Genomic DNA, 25,000 nt, shown 5'->3' with positions numbered 1-25,000 from the left:
AGACAGAGAAAAGAGATTTAATTCCCACACAAACTCTCTGATTGGCTGTTCCTCTCTCTCTGAGACTGAGTGAGTGTGTTAGTGCTTGCTTTGGCTTGTTCTTTTCATCTAATCACCAGCTAATTAATCCTCGTTAAACACAGAGTAGTGCAAGCTCAAGTCCTCCTTGATATTCATTAAGAGAAAGTGCTGACAAAGATGTTTGGGAGTGTAAAAATAGAGCTAAAGAGTCAGAAAATAGAGTCGTTGTGCTGTAGCTTTGCACACTTGGCCAGCGGAGCGTTATATTGCGTCCGCTCGTACGTTAAGTTCAATTCCAGTTTACATGTGCGCTGGAAAGCATTACTTGCTCCTGAAATTATGTTGCTGTAAAAACAGAGAAATCAAGACACAAGTGTCATTAATCAGTGCAGTGTCATCAATCACTGCTGCTACACCTGTGCCAATATTAGTTTTTACCTTTCCATGAACCTCTAACATGACCTCGCAGAGAGAATTAGATTCTCCTGCTATAATGATGTTACAATAAAGTGAAGAATAAGGGAAGCATCTGTACTAGAAAAATATTATACAACCAAAGATGATCAAAATAATTAAAATGCATGAAAATATATAGAAGTAAAATTGTGCATCTTACTATTTATTTTTTTTATTTTTTATTACAATATAAATAATAAATGTGTGTTATTTGTTTATTTATTTATTGCATATTCACTGTTATTGCCCAGCAAAAATACTATTTAATGAATTCATAAATGTAAATACGTTTAAATGTAATTGTTCACATTTATTTATTTATTAAACAAAACCTTACAAATATTATTACATACATACTGAGGAGCATGATATTAAATATATGTAATATATTCATGTATATGTGTATATAATCATTATGTTATTACATTACAGTATACATATATAATTATATATCTGCTATTAATTATATATCTATTATTTATGCAATATATTTATATTAAATATATTTTATTATGTATTTGATATTTATATAAATTATATTATTATTATTTTGCACTTCATATATTTTTGTAAAAAATAAATTATTAATTTATTATTATTATTATTATTATTATTATTATTATTATTAAATACATTTCTCTCCTTATTCACCTGTAAATACAGCATTATCATTTATATTTCGCACTATGAGGTGCTTTGCACGTTCTAATTAAATTGCATTAGCACTATTAGTTACATAATATTCATTATGTGAATTTTGGATGTAGCTGTAACTACTATCTCCAAAGGTTAGCTGTCAGAGTAGATAAACTTATTTTTCTGTAGAGTAGATAAACATGATAATATAAAAGTGCATCCCTCTAGAATTTACTGCCCAGGGTCGGTGTGTTGTGGAGTTATAATGTTTGTGTCAATAAATAGTTTGTGTAATGTGTTCACGCGGAGGGCTAGTGTGTGTCAAGGCTGATATCACGCTATTACTCATATGTCTGTGGCCAAGGCCATCAGCGGCCAGCTCAGCACTTCCTGCAGGATTCTTATTGAGTTTGTTGAGGAACCACAGCAGAGCTCACGCCGACAGAGAGATGGTGAAAAAAACAGTGTCAGCAATGCAATTACCCACTTTAATGTGGCATCTGAAGGACAGATTACAAATAAACACTCGCTTATTGTCTCTATTTGCTGGATATTTCATTAGGAAAATCTTTAAAAGATGCAACATGATTTATTTAGATAAAGTAATTCATTATGCTGATCAAACCCACAACAACAACAAAAAATGTTTACCGTATTAATACATGCATTTGGTTTTATTTTGCACAAATCACATGCAAATTCAATGCACATCATGTAAACTTTTTTTTTTTCAGTTTTTTTCTGGTTTAATACATGCATTTGTTTTTATTTTGCACAAATCACATGCAAATCCAATGCACGTCATGTAAACAGTTTTTCTTTCTTGTCATTTCAGTTTTCTGCTGGTTTTCTCCTGTCTGGTTCTGTCCGTGTTCTCCACCATCAAAGAATACGAGAAGAGCTCCGAAGACGCCCTCTACATCCTGGTATGTATTATCACAGGGGTATTGATTTAACACGTGTGCATTGATCTCATGCTAACATGACGTCTGTCTGTGTGTTTGTAGGAAATTGTAACCATTGTGGTTTTCGGAGTAGAATACATCGTAAGGATCTGGTCTGCAGGATGTTGCTGTCGATACAGAGGATGGAGGGGAAGGTTAAAATTCGCCCGGAAACCTTTCTGTGTTATCGGTGAGTATCTTTAACGCATCCTTTTATTCATCAAGGACACATTAAATTGATTAAAAGTGCCAGTAAAGACATTTATAATATTAAAAATGGTTTCTATTTCCAATTAATGCTGCTTTAGAATGATTTCTGAAGATCATGTGACACTGAAGACATGCTGAAAATACAGCTTTGATCACAGAAATAAATTACAGTTTAACAGATATTCACATAGAAAACAGTTGTTTTAAATTGTAATAATATTTCACTGTTTAACTGTATTTTTGATCAAATAAACATGGCCTTGGTGTGCAGAAAATACATTTACTTATATAGAGATAAAATGCAAAAAGCAGTTTGCCAAATGCATGTCAATTTGCAGATTTTCTGTCACATAAACATTTGATTATATATTATATTTCTTTTTTTATTGGTCAGACATCATGGTGCTGATCGCCTCGATCTCGGTTTTGGCCGCTGGAACGCAGGGGAACGTGTTCGCCACCTCGGCCATCAGGAGTCTCCGCTTCCTCCAGATTCTCCGGATGATCCGCATGGACCGACGCGGGGGAACCTGGAAACTCTTGGGATCTGTGGTTTACGCTCACAGCAAGGTAACCGAAGACGAGAAACTGTTCAGTAACCAGAAACACTTCCATTACGCTCCTGCAAATCTCATCTCACACACCGGCAGTCATTCTGATGCTTGCAATACTTTCTTTATACGGTATGGCAGTAAAGGTCTATTGGCTTTAGATAAAGCTCATCAAATCAACCCGATTTACACTCCTTAAGACATGCATCTGGTCTTATTTTGCACAAATTGTTTGAAGAAATGCAATTCATGTCAGGAAATATCAATGCATATCCATGCACATGAAAAAGTCAACAGGTTTACATTCTTTAATTCATGTTTCTGGTCTTATTGTGAATGAGTCGTCAATGCACGTTGTTCCAAATTAATCTAAATTCACTTTCTTTTTCTGATTTAATATCCTGTATCATGCAAAAATATGCAATATTACTTTTTTTTGAAGTCGTTTGATGCCCTTGAACACCACAGCTGAAGCATGAATCAACAGTCGACAAACTCTATTTCCAAACTGCAAAGTTGCCCAATTATGAATATGAGAGGTTTATGTTATTCAGGTTGTCCCATAAGGCTCTTTGCTGTACAGATTAAAAAAAATGGAAACCACAGGAGTTGTTCTGTCAAGTGTTGTTTGTCAAATGGATTTGAGAGGTCGGGAACGGATCTGGTGGCGTCTTTTTGGCTCGGTGTGGCAATATCAATGAAGAGAGGAGGAAAAGGGCAAAGTGATGTTAATGAGACATCCTGAGGAAGTTTCAGCTGCAGATTTGCAATCGATAGCACTTGGCAAGACATAAACTGGTACTGTAAATGCAGGGCACACGGTCACAGACGGAGAGATGACAGGAACAAGACATTTAATGCAAACTGCGGTGAAATTATTGGCCGTGCTGTTAACAGTTAGTAAACACGGACAAAGTTGAAAGTGTTTGAACAAATATATATTTTAAGAACCTTTTACTAATGTTCCCATTTCTGAACGTTCACAGTGTCCTTATTTTTTTATTTTTCTATTTTTGTGTGTGTGTTTTAAAAATATTTTTTCTTGGTTATGTGAATGTTACAGAAAAGTATGGCAACACTCGTTAGGTAACATTAGTTAATTACTTTAGTTAACCTGAACTAAGAATGAACAGCACTTCTACAGCATTTAAGATTCATTAATGCATTATAAAAATCTAAAGTTAACATAACTTTCACATTGTGCATTAAGTTAATGCACTGTGAACAAACAAGAATAACCATGAACAACTGTATTTTCATTAACTAACATTAATAAATTAATAATGATTAATAAATACTGTAATAAATGTATTGATCATTGTTTGTTCATGTTAATTTATAATTGAACCAATGGAACCTTCTTGTAAAGGGTTAACTAAAACATTAAGGGAACATTTTAGGTTACATTTTATCATTTTGCAAGCAATGGAATGTTACTTTTGAATGTTTCTTTTGAATGTTTCTTTTGAATGCAATGATACTTTTGAAGGTTCTCTGAATGTTCTGAAACAAGTAGTAACTTAAAAATGTTTTTATGCTAATGATTTGATAATGTTATTAAAGAGCAGGGTGTAAAGAGTCTTACTTCTCGGATTCAAAGTAACTGACTTTAAAAAGATAAGACATCCATCAAGGACTTGCTTTTGTTCATAAATGTATTTTTTTTTTTTTTTTGTTCATAACATTGAGAGAACCTTGCCAGAACGTTCTGAGAACATTCTCTGTTCACTGAGGCATTGATGAGAGTGACACTATTCTTCTTAGAGCTCAGTTCATCTGGGAACGTTAATGCAACTCAAACTGCACTTAATGCAGATAGAATACACCACTTCTAGAACTAGTTTCTCGTGTCTCATGCTCTGATGTTCCTCAGTGCTATAGCAGACAGAATCTATTTTTAGATTGCGGTGCAGCTCCATCTTGCGTGATTCCTCAGCAGTTTTATACTCACTGAAAACAGACGGAGAGCATCGTCCGTTGTCCAAGTGATGAAACACATTTTCTCTAATAAACAGATGCGTTATAGAAATTGCATGTTCACTGTAAACATTCTGAAATATGAATGAGTTTGAAAGGAGTTGCATGCTAGCAGGGTGACGTCTGTGAAACAGCAGCATTAGTCTGATTAATAATTAATGCTGAGTATATTAAAACAAGGTTATTCATGCTGTGTTGAGATAAAAATTAAGACTTGATGATATTAAAATCTCAAAGAAAAGCTATCATATATTTTAGAGGGTTTTTATTGATACTTTTATTCAGAATGGATACACTGAATAGATCAAAAGTGACAGTCAAGACATTTAATAACGTTACAAAAGATTTCTATTTCAAGTAAATGTTGTTCTTTTGAACTTTCTATTCATCTGTGAATCCTGCAAAGTAAAATGCATCACATTTTCCACAAATATATCTAATTAAGCTAATTATCAGAAATTTTTCTAGAGCACCATATCAGTATATTAAATGATTTCTGAAGATCATGTGACACTGAAGACTGGAGGAATGATGCTGAAAATACAGAGAAATAAATTACAGTTTAACAGAGATTCACATAAAAACCAGCTGTTTGAAATTGTAAAAATATTTCAGAATATTGCTGTTTTTACTGTATCTTTAAATGCAGCATTGGTGAGCAGAAGAGACCAACTCCAAACTATTTTCTAATTTCTCTGTTCAGCCGTTCACAGAATAAATGAGTTTTTTTGCTATTTCAGCACTTCTAAACAAAGTGAACGACTCTCTGTGCCTTCTAGATGGTCAGTTCTTGGCCAGATTAATCAGAAGAGAGGATCAGACTGCAGTCAAGAGTCTGATTAAAGCATCCTGCCATTCATTTATTCAGGTCCCTCGGGCGACGTCTCTCTCTCTCTCTCTGAAGGGCAAGAAAGTGTGTGACGGTGCATTTTTCAGTCTAAATTGAGTCGCAGTGGCGTAACGTTCCAGCGTCTGTGTTTGAGCGGTGTCTCGTTTCTTAGCATCCACAGGAAGATGCATTAACAGGAGCAGAGAAGCTCGCTGCTGACAGAGCAAAAACTCTGACGTTGCTTTTCTTTGGATTTTTTCATGCTGAGATGATGATAGCAAGTGTTCACATCAGGGTCATTGTTAACTAAAACTACAACTATTTACATTTTTGCATCAATTGAAATAAAGCTGAAAGAAAAATAAATATATAAATATTAGATGAAAACCTATTTCTGTTAGCTTTCAAAACAACGTTTCTAATTTTTGTTCTGAAATTGAAGCACTAAAACTGCTAAATGTAAATAAAATAAATAACGCTAAACTAAAACTGAAAAAAAAAATTTGTTAAACCTGAATAGAATAACCTACTAAAAATTACAAATAAAAATGTTTTGCCCATGTTTACTAAATTTTTTCAATTATTTTCATATTTACTCTTTTGATTTTAATTTTACTTAAAGTTTTGGTAATTTTGTTTATCTGTTTTTATTTTATTTTTATTTTTTTACATGTCTATATGGTTTAAATTCATTTCTTTCTTACTGTAGTTTTTACTGTAAATTATTAATAATTTGAATGCATTTTTATTTATAGATGTTCCATTTTCATTTGAATGTCACTGTAATTTTGAAGTGTGTTTTTTCCATTTAGCTGAAATTAAAATAATTATTTGGTTTTTATTTAAAGTATCAAATATATATATATATATATATATATATATATATATATATATATATATATATATATATATATATAATTTCTTTTTTTTTTCTTTTTTTATGGTTTTGACCCTGCACCACACTTTTGCTAATTGTAAAATAATCAAAAGTAGCATTTGCAAAACCAAAAGTCAAGCATAATGCTCCATTGCCACTTTAGTGCATCATCATCATCATCATCATTCATGGGTTGTTGGCTTATAAACACACAACAAGCTTCAGAGAAGACTCTTGAGACTGATATTTCTCGATGTTGTGTTTAACAGGAACTGATCACGGCGTGGTACATTGGCTTCCTGTGTCTGATCCTGGCCTCGTTCCTGGTGTATCTCGCTGAGAAGGAAGATAACGAGATGTTCGAGACCTACGCCGATGCGCTCTGGTGGGGTCTGGTAAGCCCTTCGCACTAACAAACGTGTTTGAAGTAATGTGGCATGCACACAGTCTCTCATAATGCAGCCGGAGATCGATATTATATCATGAGCAGATTGCATTTCACTCGCTTCTTCATTGAAGCACATTAATGGACGGATGAACACCATTTGTTTTCTTGACATTCTGTAAGTGCTCTGGTGTAGACGCGCTTCTGCATTGCTGGGTTTCATATTTTCAGTTTTATTATAGAGTTAATCAGCACTCAGGGACTCCAGTGAAGCGCTGGCGGGATTCCTCTGGAAATAAACTCAAGGATATCAGATAAAGTTTGCACGCAGGACTCTGTGAGGATCATTAATTATGCAGCGATGTTCATCGCTCGTTGAGTTTGATGAGATGCGATTTCAGAAAGATCAGAGGAATCATGTGTGGACGGCTCTTGCATAATATTTATCTTTCTGGTTTGATTCTTCTGTTTAACACATCATCTGTAATGAGCTTTCATAGAAAGATTAGATTATTTGTTGCCTTATTTTGACTGACAGATTAATCAATCAATAAATCAGTTACTTTGTATGTTCTTATTGGGGTAAATCATGTTATAATAACAAACAAAAGAATATTATATAATAGTTGTTTTTTTTTATGTTTTATTAAAAAAGAGACAACCGAAAAAAATCTAAATATTTGTATATTATTAAAGTATTATTTTTTATATTTATTTGTATGTGTGTGTGTGTGTGTATATATATATATATTAATTTATATATTAATTATTTTATTATTATATTAAATATTATTACAAATAGTATATTATACATTTTATTTTTTGTGTGTGCATGTGTGTGTGAAACTGAACAAAATCTAAAGAATATTTGTATATTATTATAGTATTATTTTTTATATTTATTTGTATGTGTGTGTGTGTGTGTGTGTATGTATATATATTAATTTATATATTAATTATTTTATTATTATATTAAATATTATTACAAATAGTATATTATACATTTTATTTTTTGTGTGTGCATGTGTGTGTGAAACTGAACAAAATCTAGAGAATATTTGTATATTATTATAGTATTATTTTTTATATTTATTTGTATGTGTCTGTGTGTGTGTGTGTGTGTGTGTATATATATATATATATATATATATATATATATATGCACACACAAAAAATGTAATGTATAATATACTATTTATAATAATATTTAATATAATAATATATTCATTTATACGTATGTATATATTTTAGTTTCATTAAGATCATTTTTACATTAGGAGATTATTTCCATCATATTTTGATTGTATATATAATAACAACACATTTCCATATAATAACAACACAATAAAAGTGAAAACTATTATTTAAATTGTCAAGTATTTGTGTATGAATATAATAGTTTTACTCCTAATCTTAAAACCCACTGTTCTTTTTTTCCTCTGTGCAAAACATAATTTCTTTTTGTGAGATGTGCCCCAGAAACCATGAGACTTCCTCATTTCAGCTGTTAGTTTCCAGGCGCCTCAGACAGTGACTGAATTACTGTGCAGGATCTGAACTGATCTTGTCCCACAGATCACTCTGACCACCATCGGCTACGGCGATAAATATCCCATAACCTGGAACGGACGTCTCCTGGCCGCGACCTTCACCCTGATCGGCGTGTCGTTCTTCGCTCTGCCTGCGGTGAGGACATGAACAGATGAAGTCAAACAGGTTTTTAATGGAGCGGAGAGAGCAGTTTATTATGAATATAACAATCTCAGTTACTGCTTAAACTGTTTTCCTTCATAGCAGTTCTGCTTTAAAGTAAACGCATCTGTGAATTATGATTCAACATTTCAGAATTATTGGAAGTTTAAAAAGTTTTTACTTCTTGTTTCAGAACATTCAGAGAACCTTTAAAAGTAACATTGCATTCAAAAGAAACATTCAAACGAAACATTCAAAAGTAACATTCAAAAGTAACATTGCATTCAAACGAAACATTCAAAAGTAACATTCAAAAGTAACATTGCATTCAAAAGAAACATTCAAACGAAACATTCAAAAGTAACATTCAAAAGTAACATTCAAAAGTAACATTGCATTCAAAAGAAACATTCAAACGAAACATTCAAACGAAACATTCAAAAGTAACATTCAAAAGTAACATTGCATTCAAAAGAAACATTCAAACGAAACATTCAAACGAAACATTCAAAAGTAACATTCAAAAGTAACATTCAAAAGTAACATTCAAAAGTAACATTCAAAAGAAACATTCAAACGAAACATTCAAAAGTAACATTCAAAAGTAACATTCAAAAGAAACATTCAAACGAAACATTCAAAAGTAACATTCAAAAGTAACATTCAAAAGTAACATTGCATTCAAACGAAACATTCAAAAGTAACATTCAAAAGTAACATTGCATTCAAAAGAAACATTCAAACGAAACATTCAAAAGTAACATTCAAAAGTAACATTCAAAAGTAACATTGCATTCAAACGAAACATTCAAAAGTAACATTCAAAAGTAACATTGCATTCAAACGAAACATTCAAAAGTAACATTCAAAAGTAACATCGCATTCAAAATGTATTCATAATGTACATAATGTGATGTAATGTAATAATGTAACACATACAATCTTTTCATAAATACTTGTAACAAATGTCAAAATGCATTGTAAAATTTTGCAGATTCCGTGTTATGTCTTGAATTTTTCTAAAACCCATCTATGCAACAGGATATAAAAATAAATCATTTAATTATGACTTTTCTCTCACTATTCAGAATTTACATTTCACAATTCAAAAATTAAATTAAATATTTAATAGTTAAAAAAAAGTAAAAAAAAAAAAAAAGTATAAATAATTGTAACCTTTTGTTAAATAAAATAAAAATAAAACAAATTTATATGTTTTATTTTTTAAAACAAATAAAATACGTTTAAAAAATAATAAAAAAATAATAAAGGTAATACAGTTATTTAATTTTACAATTAAAAAAAATCACAAGATACAAACAAAGAATTGAGGGGAAAAGTTGCAAAAATGGACTTAAATGAAATAAACATTCTACAGGTGTAACAATTAATAGATAAGTACTATAAAATTGATTACAGTTATTCATGAGATCATACAGTGCATTACAAAGAACAAACAATGCATTAAAAATACACTCATAATGCACGATATATATATATATAAGTATAAGTATTAGGGTTATATAAGTGTTAGGGTTGTATGATATCCCCTCCTCAGTCATCTAATGAAACTAAGATGAAAACTTGGATATTTGACATCAGAAACTCAAATACCTGAACATACACACACCCAAACAACAAATATTCAGAGAGAAGGTGGGATGATTTGTCTGTTTTTGCTGCACAAACCTTGCTAAATATTATAACTAGAGCTCAGGGAGAGAAAGAACCTAGTAAAAGAGCACTTTATCAGAAGAAATGAGCCCTTTAATGTCACGACACTCTATTATAGTGCGGTGTAATAGACGACACGGCTCAGTTTCTGGAAGAACTAGGTCCAGTCATCATTAACAAAGTTTGTTTTGACGCTCCGCAGGGGATTCTGGGTTCTGGGTTTGCCTTGAAAGTTCAGGAACAGCATCGGCAGAAACATTTCGAGAAGCGCAGGAATCCAGCTGCCGGCTTAATTCAGGTACAACACATCTCATCTCAACGCCCCGCGTACGTTCAGTGTCATCGGTCAGCTGCAAAAAACACGGGATGAGTGAGAAACTCACAGCTGTGAAACCATCTGATAGTCTCGAAGAATCATGAGAAAACACTGATTTTCAAAGTACCAGCAAATCAGGATCATGTGACACTGAAGACTGGAGGAATGATGCTAAAAATGCAGCTGTGCATCACAGAAATAAATTAGATTCTACAATATATTCACATAGAAAACAGCTGTTTTAAATTGTAAAATTTTAACAGTTTTTATTGTATTTTTGAACAAATAAAAGCACCCTTGGTGAAAAATAAAAACCATGAAATCTTCTTCCAAAGACAGATTCAGCTAACCCATCGTTATTTACTCACCCTCATGTTGTTTCAAACCTGTATGCATTGTCATTTTTATGAGATATTCCTATAATGTATGTTATATTTTAATTTGACTCTGTCTGATGTCATCTCTCAGGCTGCCTGGAGGTTTTACGCCACAAACCTGAATCGCACGGATCTCTTTTCGACATGGGACTATTACGAAAGGACCGTTTCTGTGCCCATGTACAGGTATATGTGCTTCTGCATGCATTTCCTTCCCCATCCGCCTCTCTCTCTCTCTCTCTCTCTCTCTCTCTCTCTCTCTCTCTCTATCCCAGCATCCCTCTGGGTGTCAGATGAGATCTCCTCAGACGTCTCTGCATCGATCTGCTCTCTGACTCTTTTTGTGCAGCTCGTGAAGGTTAACAGTGCTGCACACACACTCCCTCTCTTCATACCTGCGTACACAGCACATGTTTTATTCGTACGTCATGCTTTGATATCAAATGTGGGTTCAGCAGGCGATGCATGTGATGTTGCATGTCACATGTGAAGTTTCAGCTGATAATGCTGCTTTTGAGTGATTCGAGAGAGTGGAATGATGTAAAAGCTTTAGAATCACGTGTTCTTGTTGTGCTTTGTGCAATACAGCAAACCAATGTTGCTGATGAACTTGAAGCATCTGAACGCAAACAAACACTGTATTTTAAAATACTTTATTTATCAAGGCTTTACATTTAATTTATCAAAAGTGATGGTAAAGACATTTATAATTTCTGTTTCAAATGCATGCTGTTCTTTTGAACTTTCTGTTCATTGAAGAATCCAGCAGTAAATCAATAAATCAGTATATTATTCTGATTTCTGAAGATCATGTGACACTGAAGACTGGAGGAATGATGCTGAAAATACAGCTGTGCATCAAAAAAATAAATTACATGTTAAGAGATATTCACATAGAAAACAGCTGTTTTAAATTGTAATAATATTTCACAATTTTGCTGTTTTTACTGTACTTTTTTTATGCATAATTTTTATTATACTTTTGTTCAATGAAATTCAGCCAAACATTCACAGCACAAGATTCTTCTTCCAAAAACATAAAAATCTTTCTGAACCAAAAACAGCTATTACATGCAAATATACATTTTATAATTCAAATGGGGTGCATTATAAACTAAATCAGCTTATACTTTTTATAATTTTCTTACAAATGCATTTTATTGTGCATGAAGTAGTAGTATATATGTATTAATAAATGCATACATGTGAAACGCCTCTCTCTCTGTCCCTCTCACAGTCAGTGGTGTGTTTATTAATAGTACCTTCGATTTCTCTGTCTAAAGATGCTTCCAGATTTGCATAAGCATTGCGCAGCATTTCCTCTTCACACATTAGCTGTGTGCCAACAGTCTCTGTGTGTTTTTCCAGACTCATCCCTCCTCTGAATCAGCTCGATCTGCTGAGAAACCTCAAGAGCAAATCCGGCCTCTCCTTTAGGTGATGTAAAAATTGTGGTTTTTAAATGCACTTTCATTTTTGATCCACTCAGATTAATAGTGTCCTCATGTGTTAATGAATTGCATCGTGCCATTTCAAGCTAAGTTAATGCATCTTAATAATTATTAGGATGTTGTAAAAGGATTGCATTGCGTTCAAAAGTATAATGTTCTTTTCTTACACAGAAAGGACGCCCAACCAGAACCCTCTCCGAGGTTAGTAAAATCATGTGCGCTGTACATATAAATTATTTAATATTTATCTGACACCGCAGATGTTGTAATGCTTTCTTTTGCATGCATCACTTCAGTTTCTGTGTCATCTGCACCGCCTTTGCAGGATGTGTTTCATGGACATTGGTTGTGTGCAAATATTTTGCCAGTCTATGCATGTCCACATCAATGGGCACATTATTTAAATGTATGTGTGTATTAGTTTGACCTTGTCTGTGTACAGACAGATGCGTGGCGTTTAATGAGCCAAATGCGCATGAATACATCCACCCACGTTTCAACAAAACACTGAAACACATGTTGTGAAGACAATGAATCTCTACAGGAAACACTTTATTACAACCATTAATCAGTAGTTCATTCAGATAGGGATATGAATAAAAATTGTGTTTTACTGCTGATTGTACTCAATCTCATACACTTACTAATTGAATTTCGGTTGTTTAACAGCTATGCACATATATATATATATATTTTTTTTTTTTTCAAAATTAATAGATTTATTTTTATTCTAAGCTATTTGAACAAATGGATTTTGAAAATAAATGTGTTTATTTAAATGAAATAAATTAGATGCATATAGTTAATAATAAACTATGCCATGTTTTTAAGTACAGAAATCAGACCTGTTTCACAAATATGCATCACATTAATTTATTAGTTTATGTTAAAACTGAGTAATCCAAATGCTTGGAATTTTTATATGCAATTCAAATGCATAAATCTCAAGTTTATGTTTAAATATTGTATTGAGTTTAAATTGAGTGTGGAAGCAGAATTAATGACATGCTTTTGAACTAATGGAAATTTAATGCATGCTCAAATTGGTGATGCAATGCAAAATTAGTAATTTATGCATGTTTTAATTAATTTTTCAGATATATTCTGGATTTGATGAAGTAAACATGGAATTACTTTCATAGCCATGCAATCAGTATGACTAAATCAGCATCCTTGAAATTTCTCATCCAATCAGAATATGTAAAATGGTAATATTCGATCCTATTATGCATTTTACCAAATCAGTAAAAAAATATATATATTGTCACGGTATGGAGCACAAGACAGACACAGTGGGCGTGGCGTCAGGCCTCGGAGAGGCTTTTATTAACAGAAATCATAAAATAACAGGGAATAAAAGTGGCCAAAGGGGGAAAGTGTCCAAAATAACAGGGGATCTGGTGTCCTCGTTGTGCTTCGGGGTTCGTGTGGGTCGGGCAGTGTTCATGGAGGAAGGGTCCAGGTAAGGGGCGGAGTCCGGCGGCCGCACGCGCTCCCCTCCTTGGTCCGGGGCGCGAGGGGCGGCGGCTTCCTCTAGCGGCCGCATCTCTCTCGACGGCCGCGGCGCTGGTAGGGGATGGACGGCCCGGCATCCTGGCCCGTCGGCCGTGTAAACGGGTGCGGTTCTCCTCCGGATCGCGGGTCCGGCTGCTCACGTCTCTTGTGGCGCGGGAGTCCCTCAACGCACCCTTCCTGGACCCACGAGGACACCAGTGTGCATGCACGGGGAAGAGACCGGTCTCCCGAGGAGAGGCGCGTTGGGCTTTTAAACAGCGGCGGGGATGAGGCTCCATTCCCATCAGGTGTGCCCCATCACACGCCGCCAGCCCTGACTCGTCCAGCGCCCCTCCTCTCACACACCCACTCCAGTCGGGAGCCTGGTGAAGGGCGGCGATTTAGGACGGGGTGCCGGTGACAATCAGGGAGGAGGCAGCTGACTCGTCACAATATATAATAATCTTGGGTGAATGTCAACTTATCTAGTGAAGTTTTATAACTTTTCAGATCATTTTCAGTAGTTTTTCGGTGCGCTTTCCACAATTACTTTTTCCTAACATTATAACTATAGCATCTGCAAACCCTCGTTCTCTAACTTCTGCACTCTTTCACACTTCACAGTCAGAAAGTGAGTCTGAAAGAGCGCGTGTTCTCCAGCCCGAGAAACTCCGCGAACAAAGGGAAGAACTCTCCTCAGGGCCAGCAGCCCCTGCGATGCTCTCCTGACAACAGCATTGAGAACAGTCCCTCCAAAGTACCCAAGAGCCTCAGCTTTGGCGACCGCAGTCGGGCCAGACAGGCCTTCCGCTTCAAAGGAGCAGCGTCCCGCCAGAACTCAGAAGGTGAGGGAAAGCAACCCGTTCCTGTGTCGCCTCTTTGGTCGTATCTGTCTGCTTTGGTCGTGGTTTTGTAGTTGTAGAAATGTTACAATTGTAACAGAATGTAACTTGAGCAGAATGTTACAGTATGGAAGTTTTAGACTGTTACATTTGATACAATTGTTACAGATTTTACTGAATATTAGGTTAAACTTTATTTTAAGGTGTCCTTGTTACAGTGTAATCATACATATAAGTTCTGAGTAATATTAATAACCTTCATGTGCTTACTATATGGTTAAGGTTAAGATTAGGGTTATTTGCATGTAATTATGCATAATTAATTGTTATTATTATAGTAAGTACAGGTAACATGTAACAAGGACACCTTAAAATAAAGTGTTACCGACTATTAGTTCAAGTTCAAGTTCAAGTCTGCTTTATTGTCAATTTCAACATGTACAGTACATACAAACAGAGAATGCGTTACTCTCAGACCCCCGGTGCACACAGATAACACTATACAATAAGGGAATGTTAAAAAAAAGGCATATAATAAAATGAAAAATAAAGTTAAATAAAGCAGCACAAGGCAAATGACCGATATAGTACAAATCAATGAACTGAAAAACAGTGCAGATAAAAGATTTTTAGTGCAAAAAAAAAAAAAAAATTCTTATTTAGTCTAATTAAAGTGACAAGTGACAAAGGGCTCAAGAGCAGTTATTATATTTAACTGACTAATGAGGTAGTGGAATGTTGTCAGTTCCATGCTGAATGAGGTAGTGAGCAGACCAGTGCTGCACAAAGTGACTAGTGCATGCCATCATATAATTAGTCTATATAATTTTATTACATAGACAAAATGTTACAGAACAGCTGTTACAGAATGTTACAGAATATTACATACACAAAATGTTACAGAATGCTAGTTGTAGAATGTTACATTTGCTACGATCATTACAGAATGTTACATTTGTTATAATCGTTACAGAACATTACATACACATAATGTTACAGAATGGTAGATGTAGAATTTGCTACGATCATTGCAGAATGTTTAATTTGTTTCAATTATTAGAACATTACATACACATAATGTTATAGAATGCTAGTTGTAGAATGTTACATTTGCCATGATCATTATAGAATGTTACATTTGTTACAATCATTACAGATACATACACAGAATGTTACACAATGGTAGATGTAGAATGTTATATTTGCTACGATCATTGCAGAATGATACATTTGTTACAGTTGTTGCAGAATGTTACATACGCATAATGTTAGAACATTATAGAATGTTACTAATCACATTTAAAAGTTGTTGATTCAAACACAACAAGTGACAATCATGAATCACACAATCAATGTTATAGTTTGTATATTTGAGGTCACAGTAGATATGATGTCAGTGAAAAACTAGTTTCTGGATAAGGAATTATACACTGCTCTTATGTATGAGATCAGACATGTCCATGTTCAGTGTAAGTGAATAAGAATCTGCAGTTGAGAAGACGTGAAGTCAGAAACTAGATCCAGTCCAGATTCAGAATCGAGCACCACACATCAGGATTCTTATTCTGTCTTTCTGTTGTGCCATTGCATGTGATTTTTGCAGTGTTGTATCGTGATCGGTGTAATTCTTTGCTGTCTGCATTATTTTTGCATATATCTATTTGATCTTAGTATAATCGAGTTACATGTCGCTTGCTGCAAGTGTTTTTTGTGCAGAAACTTTGACAGTTCTTGAGTAGACAATTATGAGCGAAATATTTTATTAGCTAATACGTGCAATAATTTATTTAAGCTATTTAAGATAGTTTTATGATTGGTATGAATACAGTATATGATTTCATGACATATATTATGGCATAAATATATATAATTTTACATACCAATCATAATATTTGGCCTGAATCATAAGACTGTGTGTTGGAATATTGAAATATAATTTATGAAAAGGTTTGATCTTTGGTTACACTTTCCACAAAGTGCAAGTTCACTGATTATTTGTGGTTTTCAGAAACCTTGACATTTTATTGAATAATGTACAGTTTCAGATGGATAAATACAAAGGCAGTCAGCGGTGAAAACCTAATAAAACTCTCTGACAGAATCATGTGGATGGCAGATTGTGGAAAGGTTGACCTTTTGTAATCCATGTGCACGTTTATGATTTTCCCCTCGTTTTTTCCGATGAATGTGGATCCTGATGCTGTCCTTTCCGTTTCTATGTTGGATGCTGATGCTAAAGTGTTCATTGAGATGCAAGAGGAAGATTTGAGACACAGGAACTCTCCAGGTCAGACAATTCAGATGGGTCGCTCTCCCATTCTACCTCTTAAAATCAGTCAAACTAACCAGCTTCAGTCACAGCAAAGCCACCAGTCTGCAAAGATGCTTTGAGTTTGGTTTGGGCTATGATTAGCATATTGCTTATAGCGATATCACACACAATCATGGTGTTGTTCTGAATATTAACCTGTGATTTCACTAGTCTGGTATATTTCTTTTAATATTTGACTGGGTTTTATTCAAATAAAGCTCAAAGGTCTCTTGACTAAAGCTCTTTTGATTAAAGCATGCTAAATGTATTCATTAATTAATTCCATCCATTTAAAACTACAGTATGTAAGATTTTCCATTCTTAAAGGACGGCATATCTCTCAGGACTGCTGGGATGAATTGAAAGAGATTCAAATCAAACTTTTGGTGCTGTTTTAAGGCATCCACATCATGAATAATATTGTTGATGCAACTCTTCTCATTCGTTGTGAGGGTCAAATATATCTCTATTTAAAGTTTCTGGTCTTAATGTCCACCAGTCATTCAAAATTCCTCAGCCACTTATCTCAAATCTGATTGTCTGATCATATTGAAATTTAGAAATATGTGCATGCATGTCTTAAAGAGACAGTACACCAAATTTGGCGTATCTTAGTCACTAGGTGATGCTGTAATAAGCAAATGTTTGTAACTCAGAAGCCATACAAGGTCACATTGCACTTTCAATTGGAAAAAATTCCACCATATTTAATTTCCTGAAGAAACCTTTTCCAAACTGAATAGGTCTTTGTTATGATTGACATTAAATGTTCTTAAAAAAAGAAAAAGAAAAAAAAGAGAGTTATAAAATATTAAATAATTTGATTGTTTGGCAGACACAAGTTAATGCATTTTTCAGGAGTATGCCATATTGACTAATAATCCGGTTTCTAGTGAACACAATGTGCAAAATTAACAGATTTTGGTGCACAAGTACACCAGGACAATCTGAGGAGATGCACCAAATTTCATTCCATTTTGCCTAGAGGGCGCTACAACTTGGAAGCTTCATAACTTCACTTGTTGATTGATTAAAATGTGATTTTGTCTGGATCCAGTTCTTTACTGAGCTCATCACAGCGGTCTGAGAATATGCCAGTCTGTGAGGTCTTACCTGCATTGCATGCTGGATTTTCCTTTGTGCTTTTCAACAATAGTTGAATAGTTAAAAATATGACGTGTTTTTCTGTTAAAATGCTTGCATGTTTAAGATACCTTTGAAAACGTTGAGCATGATGAACTTTTTGTTCATTGCTTTATTCAAAAATGTATTATGCTCTAAACTGAAATCTTTTTTTAGTCAATACTTTTATTTTTGCATTCTGTTTACAATGAATCTTTGACAAAAGGAGAAAAAGGTGCTGCTAACCGGTCAATGTGTAGTTATCAGTTTAACCCTGTCACTAAAGTCCCATCGACTGTGAAATAGAGTCAGTAAGTCATGGTACATTGCAGAAACACTACATTTCATATTGCTCTTATTTGTTTTACACTAATCTGCATGAGATATTTTTGATGCAACTAAACCTTCTATATTTCTTTCATCGTTATTCTTTTATGTGTGATGAGTTTCTTTAATAGTAACAGCATATTAATGATTTTTCCCCCTTAACATCTAGAAATTTCAGCTAGTCATGCTTCTTTTTCAATTATGATGCGAAGTCCACCTGATGTCTTGATATCGTGCAGAATTCAATTTGCACCTTCAGTTGAATCTCATTTAATTGTATTGCAAAAACTTTGAGTATTTGTATCTGAACATTTCATTTCACTTCACGCTAGAAAGAGTGCGTGCCATTTCTCTGAAGGTGAATCGTTTATTTGAAGCACTGAAGCTTTGGATAACTGAACAACTAAATCTGGTTCACCTGTTTTTTTTGCAAACTGTTCTCCTTGGTGATTCAGAGAATGCATGCAGCTACCAGTTATGAGAATGAAAAAAATAAAACATATCAAGAAACATGAAATGAATACTCATGGCTCCTGACGATATATTGAGGCCTTATGAAGCAAAACAATTGGTATGTGAAAGAAACAGAACATTATTTACCACATAATTACCTTTAAGTTTTAATGACTCTAAATCAGTGGTGAGTCGTGACCCAAAAAATGGGATGCAGGTCTGTTTTGTTAAAGAATATATGACCTGTATTGCATTAAATGCTGGTTACAGAGTTGGCATTGTGTTGGGTGTTCAACATAAAACCAGCAAAGAATCGTGCTTTTTAAACCAACTAGCATTAGTGAAATCTGATAGCAATTTTTCAGTGTCCTTATTTAACATCTTTAATGTAAATAGCACTTGATTTGCTATATTATTATGTGGTGTGATTTTGGGTCACTGTATGGCTTTATTGTTTTCTGGGCCACAGTTGTCTTGGGTTTCTCCCATGATGCCCTTCTCGTGCCTTTATAAAGATGGCATTGCACTGACCAGTCTGGTGTGGTACTGAGTTGGTTAATGGCTGTGGCTCTGTTAAGTTTAGTTTAGGGATGGTTTAAGGGGTTTGTGCACTAACTCCAGAGTCCTGCTGTCCGTGTTGTGTTTTTTAGAAGCCAGCCTTCCTGGAGAAGACATTGTTGATGACAATAAGAGCTGCCATTGTGAGTTTGTCCCTCAGGATTTAACGCCGGGACTAAAAGTTACCATCAGGGCCGTGTGGTAAGCAAAGATGAGACAGGCAGCATCCATCAGACGTGGAATATTATTGATAAAACTACAGCAGTCTGCATCACATAATATTAGCTCATAAACTGTCCTGAATGTAAGTTACAAAACATGTTACATTCAGTCTTTTGAATCCTTTGTTGCATTCACACTTTCATTGCTCACATCATGCCAGCGACTCTTATGAGATATTTGGGTCAGTATCAAGCCTGATAAAAAAATATATATATATATGTGTGTGTGTGTGTGTGTGAGAGAGAGAGAGAGAGAGACTCAGTTATTGAGTTAATCTCACAAAAGCATATATTTATATTTTATTGCAAGCACAAATTATGAAAAATAAAAATCCCAATGGTCCAGGGTTATTGTAGTTAGCTAAAACTACTACTAAAAATGTTTTTCTTTATTTAAATAAAATAAAAATAATGTTATTTTAATTACTTTTTCTCATTTCTTTTTATTTAACTTGATAAGATAAAATATATAAAACTAAAACTGAAATAAAAATTGATAAAACTTATATAGACTTAAGAAATAATAAAAAGCAGATCACAACAAAATTAATAAACTTTATTAAATAATTGAATTAAATAAAATGTAATTCAAATGAAAATGAAAAATGGAAATCTAAAAATAGAAGTTATTCAGAATATTAATAATATTAGTGCAAACTGTAATAGTGTATCTTTGTTATACTAAAATAAGACGGGTCCAAAAATACTGTGTTATTTTATTATCATTATGATACTGTTATAGCTTTAATTAACACTTTGAATTAGTTTCCTTTTTTAAGTTTTAGTCATTTTGTTGTGTGCTTCTGTCCTTTTTATTAATAAAAAAAATGGTTTAAGTTTTTATTAATTTGAATTTTTTTTTTTTTGTACATAAAGTGAATGAAAATGAGAAGTGTTGCCTTGGCAGCTAGATTAAATAAAATAAGTACAATTAAGATTTTTATTATTATTATTATTATTTGGTTTTACTTCAAGTAACAATCTAGCCAAATTAAAATTATTTTAAAAATGATTTATTTATGTATTTTAAAGTCATATTTGTTATGGTTTTAGTAAAAGTAGGTAATAAAATGTCTTTAGTTTTTGAGGAGAAATATTACCTGAGCATGTGCTCGACAGCTTCTCAGCCTTTGCATTTTGTGTAAAGTGTTTTAAGCGTGATCATGTGTGTGTTCTCCTGCAGCATCATGAGGTTCATGGTGTCCAAGCGAAAGTTTAAAGAGAGTCTGCGTCCGTATGATGTGATGGATGTTATCGAGCAGTATTCGGCCGGTCATCTGGACATGTTGGCACGCATTAAAAATCTGCAGTCCAGGCAAGAGCTTCTCTTTCTGTCCTCACACACTCTTCACAGCGCTCGACTCATACACACTCGACAGTGGTGTGTTGTGTTGTGTGATGCATGGCTCAGTTTCCTAAAGGGCTCTTACTGGTTTGATGTTCATATCTGTCTGAATCATGTATGTTTATGATGCCCAGTCTTCAGTGGCATAATGTGCAGTTTTATGTGTTCAAATGCTTTCATTGACAAACATTGTCTACATTTATATTTATTGAGATACAATATCATGATATTTTAGCAGTTCGGAGCAGCATTTCTGGGTCAATAATGATGTGACACTTATTTATTATTGAGAGATCTATTAATTTAATGTAAAAGGCCATTCATACTCTGGAGTTTAAAACTATTTTAACTCCGAAATTGCTGGTCAATTTCACAAATGCTAGACTAGAATAGTGTTTGCTTCATTTCCTAATCATAAAACCCAAAGAAAATAATTCAGAAGAGATGCAATGGTGTATGTTTTTTTTTAAAACAAACAAACAAAAAATTTAATTTGAAAAATAAATGTGAAGATTTATTTTTACGATTTGTAGACCTAACATTTATTTAAAATATTTAATATTTTATTAAAATAAAATCAGATGAAACGTGATATTCATGATTCAGAAATTGGTATTTGTAAAAATATTTATGTAAATTTTTTTAGAATTAAATATGTTTAAGATTTGCACTCTTAAGATGTGATGAAAACATTTAATTTAATTTTATTAGATAACATTTTTAAATATGAAAGTTTAAATAATGTATATAGAATTATACATTTATAAAAAAAAATCATATAATAAAATCTTTAATATTTAAAGGGGACATTAAAACAGCGAAAAAATTTTTATTTTTTATTCTGTTTATAAGATCAAATATTTAAATCATTTTTTTTATATATTTTATTTTATTATATATTTTATGATTTCTTTTAAAATATTAATATATATTATATTTTATCGTTTATTCTTATGCATCTTTATTGAACTTGTCATTAAATTAAAGTTTGATTGAAAATAGTCATAAAGTTTTTAAATGCCATATAAAACCAAAAACATCATCATTGACCCAATGCACCTTAAAAAACAACACTTCTCAGTGTACATTCAGTAAAGTAATCCAACACAGTCACATCCATCTGGTTTTAGGCCACTCCTCCTGTATGTATGAAGAAATTGATTTGACGTGTAAATATATTCCACATTTTGAAAACAATTCTGACATACCTTCATCACTTTTTATGGGAATGAACTCTGTGGAGTTTGTCTGGAATATATTTGGAGGGTTTGTTGGCGTGTGTTTGCGCCGCTCGTGTCTCGTCATTCTGCATTCTGCTGTCCTCTACTCTATTTGCTTTGCCAGGTTAGATATGATATTGGGTCCTCCGTGTCCCAGCACCCCTCGCCCAAAGAAGTGTTCAACCAAAGGAACCAAAGAGTCGCCCCAGTTGTCTTCTAGGTTAGGAATCCCGGGTCTGCGTTAGATCGCTCTCGCTCCAGAAAACAACTAAGAAACCTGCTTCTGTTTCAGACTACATGGCTAGTAGAAACTGAGCTTGGCTCATCATCATCTAAACCAACTAGTCTTTTATTGCGTCGAGCCTAAACGCTCCGGGCGGCTTCTGATAATTAACTCTTCATGACCTTGTTTTGTAGAGATGTTTAGTCGAGGGGAACCAAATATCGCCTTTCGGTGCGTTACTAGTCATGTAGCTGAACTAAAACTGGTTAAGCTAGTTTGCCTGCACCGCTGTGTGGAAATGAAGAGTTGCGGCAGCAAGAAGCAGCAAATGGAGATGGTTTTTCCTTTCATTTAACGTATGCATGACGGCATGGCGTTTTCAGGCATGCCACATGATGCACAATATGTTTTCTTCACGCTTGATACTTCTACATTTAAAGCAACACATCCGATGCCGTATTTAGTAAAGTGTCTCGGATCAGACGCACCCCTGCTAGTGTAGTCCATCAGCTTTGGAGGATAATGTGTCAAATGTGCGGCTAACACTGTAATGTGCAACTAAGAATGTGATTTCACATCGACACATTGTTCCAAAGAGGCAGATATCAACAGAAAACGTCCGTCTGGAGGGCCTGACTCTTTCTGTCCAATCACCTCTGTCTGTCTGTCTGTGGACACGCCCCCTCATTATCATATCCCTCCCTCTGCATGCATTCAGTGATTTCCCACACTGCTTTGTGCTTTAAAGGGGTCATATGGCGTTGCTAAAAAGAACATTATTTGGTGTATTTGGTGTAAAGCAATGTGTTAATGTGGTTTAAGTGTGTTAAGTTAAATTTTTTCATATACCGTACATAATTGTTTTTGGACAAGTTTGAACTTTTATGAAGAATATCTCTTTGGATTTGAGACTTTAGTCTTTGCAGCTTTACAGATCTTCTTTATGCACCAAGAGCTTTTAACACTCCAGAGAGAAAAGATATGACCCCTTTAACATAGAATACATGATTTATTATTTCTTTAAACTGCGATTTTATACATCTCTGATATGAATGTTATTATTGTAACAGATCAGACAATGTGATAGATGTGATAGATGAACGATTATGTATGTATTATATGTCAGATAATAATTGGTATGTATTATTTTTTATATTTTTATAATATATATTTAATGAAAATCAGTTATAATGAATAATGTCATAAATGAACAGATATTTGTGAGGTACGTTGTGAGGTTTATTATTCTAGATGTTTGATGTCTTTGATTGTTAGAGTGGATCAGATTGTTGGCCGAGGTCCTTCAATCACAGACAAGGACCGACCGAAAGGATCCGCGGATGCAGAACTGACAGAAGATCCCAGTATGATGGGACGGCTTGGGAAAGTGGAGAAACAGGTCAGTCACATCGATGAGAGATGAAATAAATCATATCCACTGATGCCTGTCTGTCTGTTTATTAATCATGGTCAGCTCTTTTCAGTAAACCTCTATATTAACTTATTATTGCTTGCAAAAAACTCATCTACTATAACTTTTTTTTCATTTGTTTATGTGCATATGTATTATTAGAGATAATTACTTATTAAGTGGTAGTTTCCAAAAAAATAATTATTTATTGCTGTTTCTTAATAAATCAATTCTTAAAATATCAAAATCAAAAGAAATGACTTTTTTCATCATCAAAAACATTTATTATTTAGAATATAAAATAATATGGTACATAAAAGTTAAAAAATTTTCTTGTTTTAAAATCATAACTATGATGTTTATGTATTGAATTATGTTTTAAATCAGAACTACATTTATTTATTAATTTTATCATTAATAATAAGTAAAATGTTTATTTTATAAATTGAAATAATTGGTTGTTAGTTATATATTGAATTTACTTTTCATCATAAATAAAAAGTTTTTTTTATATTGAATATTTTTTATATTTTTTATATAGAATTAATGACGAAAAAAGTGTTTTTATGTATTGATTGAATATTTTAATTATAGCTCAAATGTTTATGTATTGAGTTCATTTTTAAAATCATTTATTAATGACTTTTATCAAAACTAAAATATTATTTTACTACAATTATTTATTAAACTATTTATATTTTTATATTATTTTGATATCCTTTGGAAATTTCACCAGGCTGCTTTATTTTCTTTGTCCTAAAATAATTGCAATATTATTTTTTTATTTTATCTAATATTAATAAGAACTACACATGAAAAAAAACAACAAATAATAATTCAAGCAAGGATTTAATTTGACAAACTTTGCATATTCTCCTGGTATAATCAATGCAATACTTGTATCCATTTTCACACGCACAAAAAAAAATGCTGCAAAAATTAAACTTTATACATTTCTGCGTAGTACATTAGTTCAAAGACTAATTTTAGTTTACTTTGTGATTCACCCATAACCATAATGAGGTCATGCTCTTTTTTAAGGTAATGTCAATGGAGAGGAAGCTGGATTTCCTGGTC

The 25,000-nt window shown here is 33.4% G+C and overlaps 1 protein-coding gene across 1 annotated transcript in view; it reads left to right on the top strand.

The window, feature by feature from the left end:
• Nucleotides 1–1,163: 1,163 nt before the first annotated feature.
• LOC127964109 (potassium voltage-gated channel subfamily KQT member 2-like) overlaps nt 1,164–25,000 on the top strand; it is a gene marked incomplete at its 3' end in the record, with an annotated part of 24,545 nt that continues 708 nt past the window's right edge. The window contains exons 1-17 of the mRNA XM_052564273.1: nt 1,164–1,168; nt 1,949–2,039; nt 2,121–2,247; nt 2,662–2,837; nt 6,771–6,896; nt 8,462–8,572; nt 10,455–10,550; nt 11,037–11,131; nt 12,314–12,382; nt 12,568–12,597; nt 14,515–14,735; nt 16,972–17,019; nt 19,596–19,704; nt 20,908–21,039; nt 22,414–22,509; nt 23,788–23,911; nt 24,965–24,997. Coding sequence (XP_052420233.1) covers nt 1,164–1,168; nt 1,949–2,039; nt 2,121–2,247; nt 2,662–2,837; nt 6,771–6,896; nt 8,462–8,572; nt 10,455–10,550; nt 11,037–11,131; nt 12,314–12,382; nt 12,568–12,597; nt 14,515–14,735; nt 16,972–17,019; nt 19,596–19,704; nt 20,908–21,039; nt 22,414–22,509; nt 23,788–23,911; nt 24,965–24,997 — 1,689 coding nt within the window. The remainder of the gene's footprint in view (nt 1,169–1,948; nt 2,040–2,120; nt 2,248–2,661; nt 2,838–6,770; nt 6,897–8,461; nt 8,573–10,454; nt 10,551–11,036; nt 11,132–12,313; nt 12,383–12,567; nt 12,598–14,514; nt 14,736–16,971; nt 17,020–19,595; nt 19,705–20,907; nt 21,040–22,413; nt 22,510–23,787; nt 23,912–24,964; nt 24,998–25,000) is intronic.

This window comes from Carassius gibelio, chromosome B8 (genome assembly GCF_023724105.1).
Source record: "Carassius gibelio isolate Cgi1373 ecotype wild population from Czech Republic chromosome B8, carGib1.2-hapl.c, whole genome shotgun sequence".
NCBI lineage: Eukaryota > Metazoa > Chordata > Actinopteri > Cypriniformes > Cyprinidae > Carassius > Carassius gibelio.
This window is presented reverse-complemented; position numbering and strand designations above follow the sequence as displayed.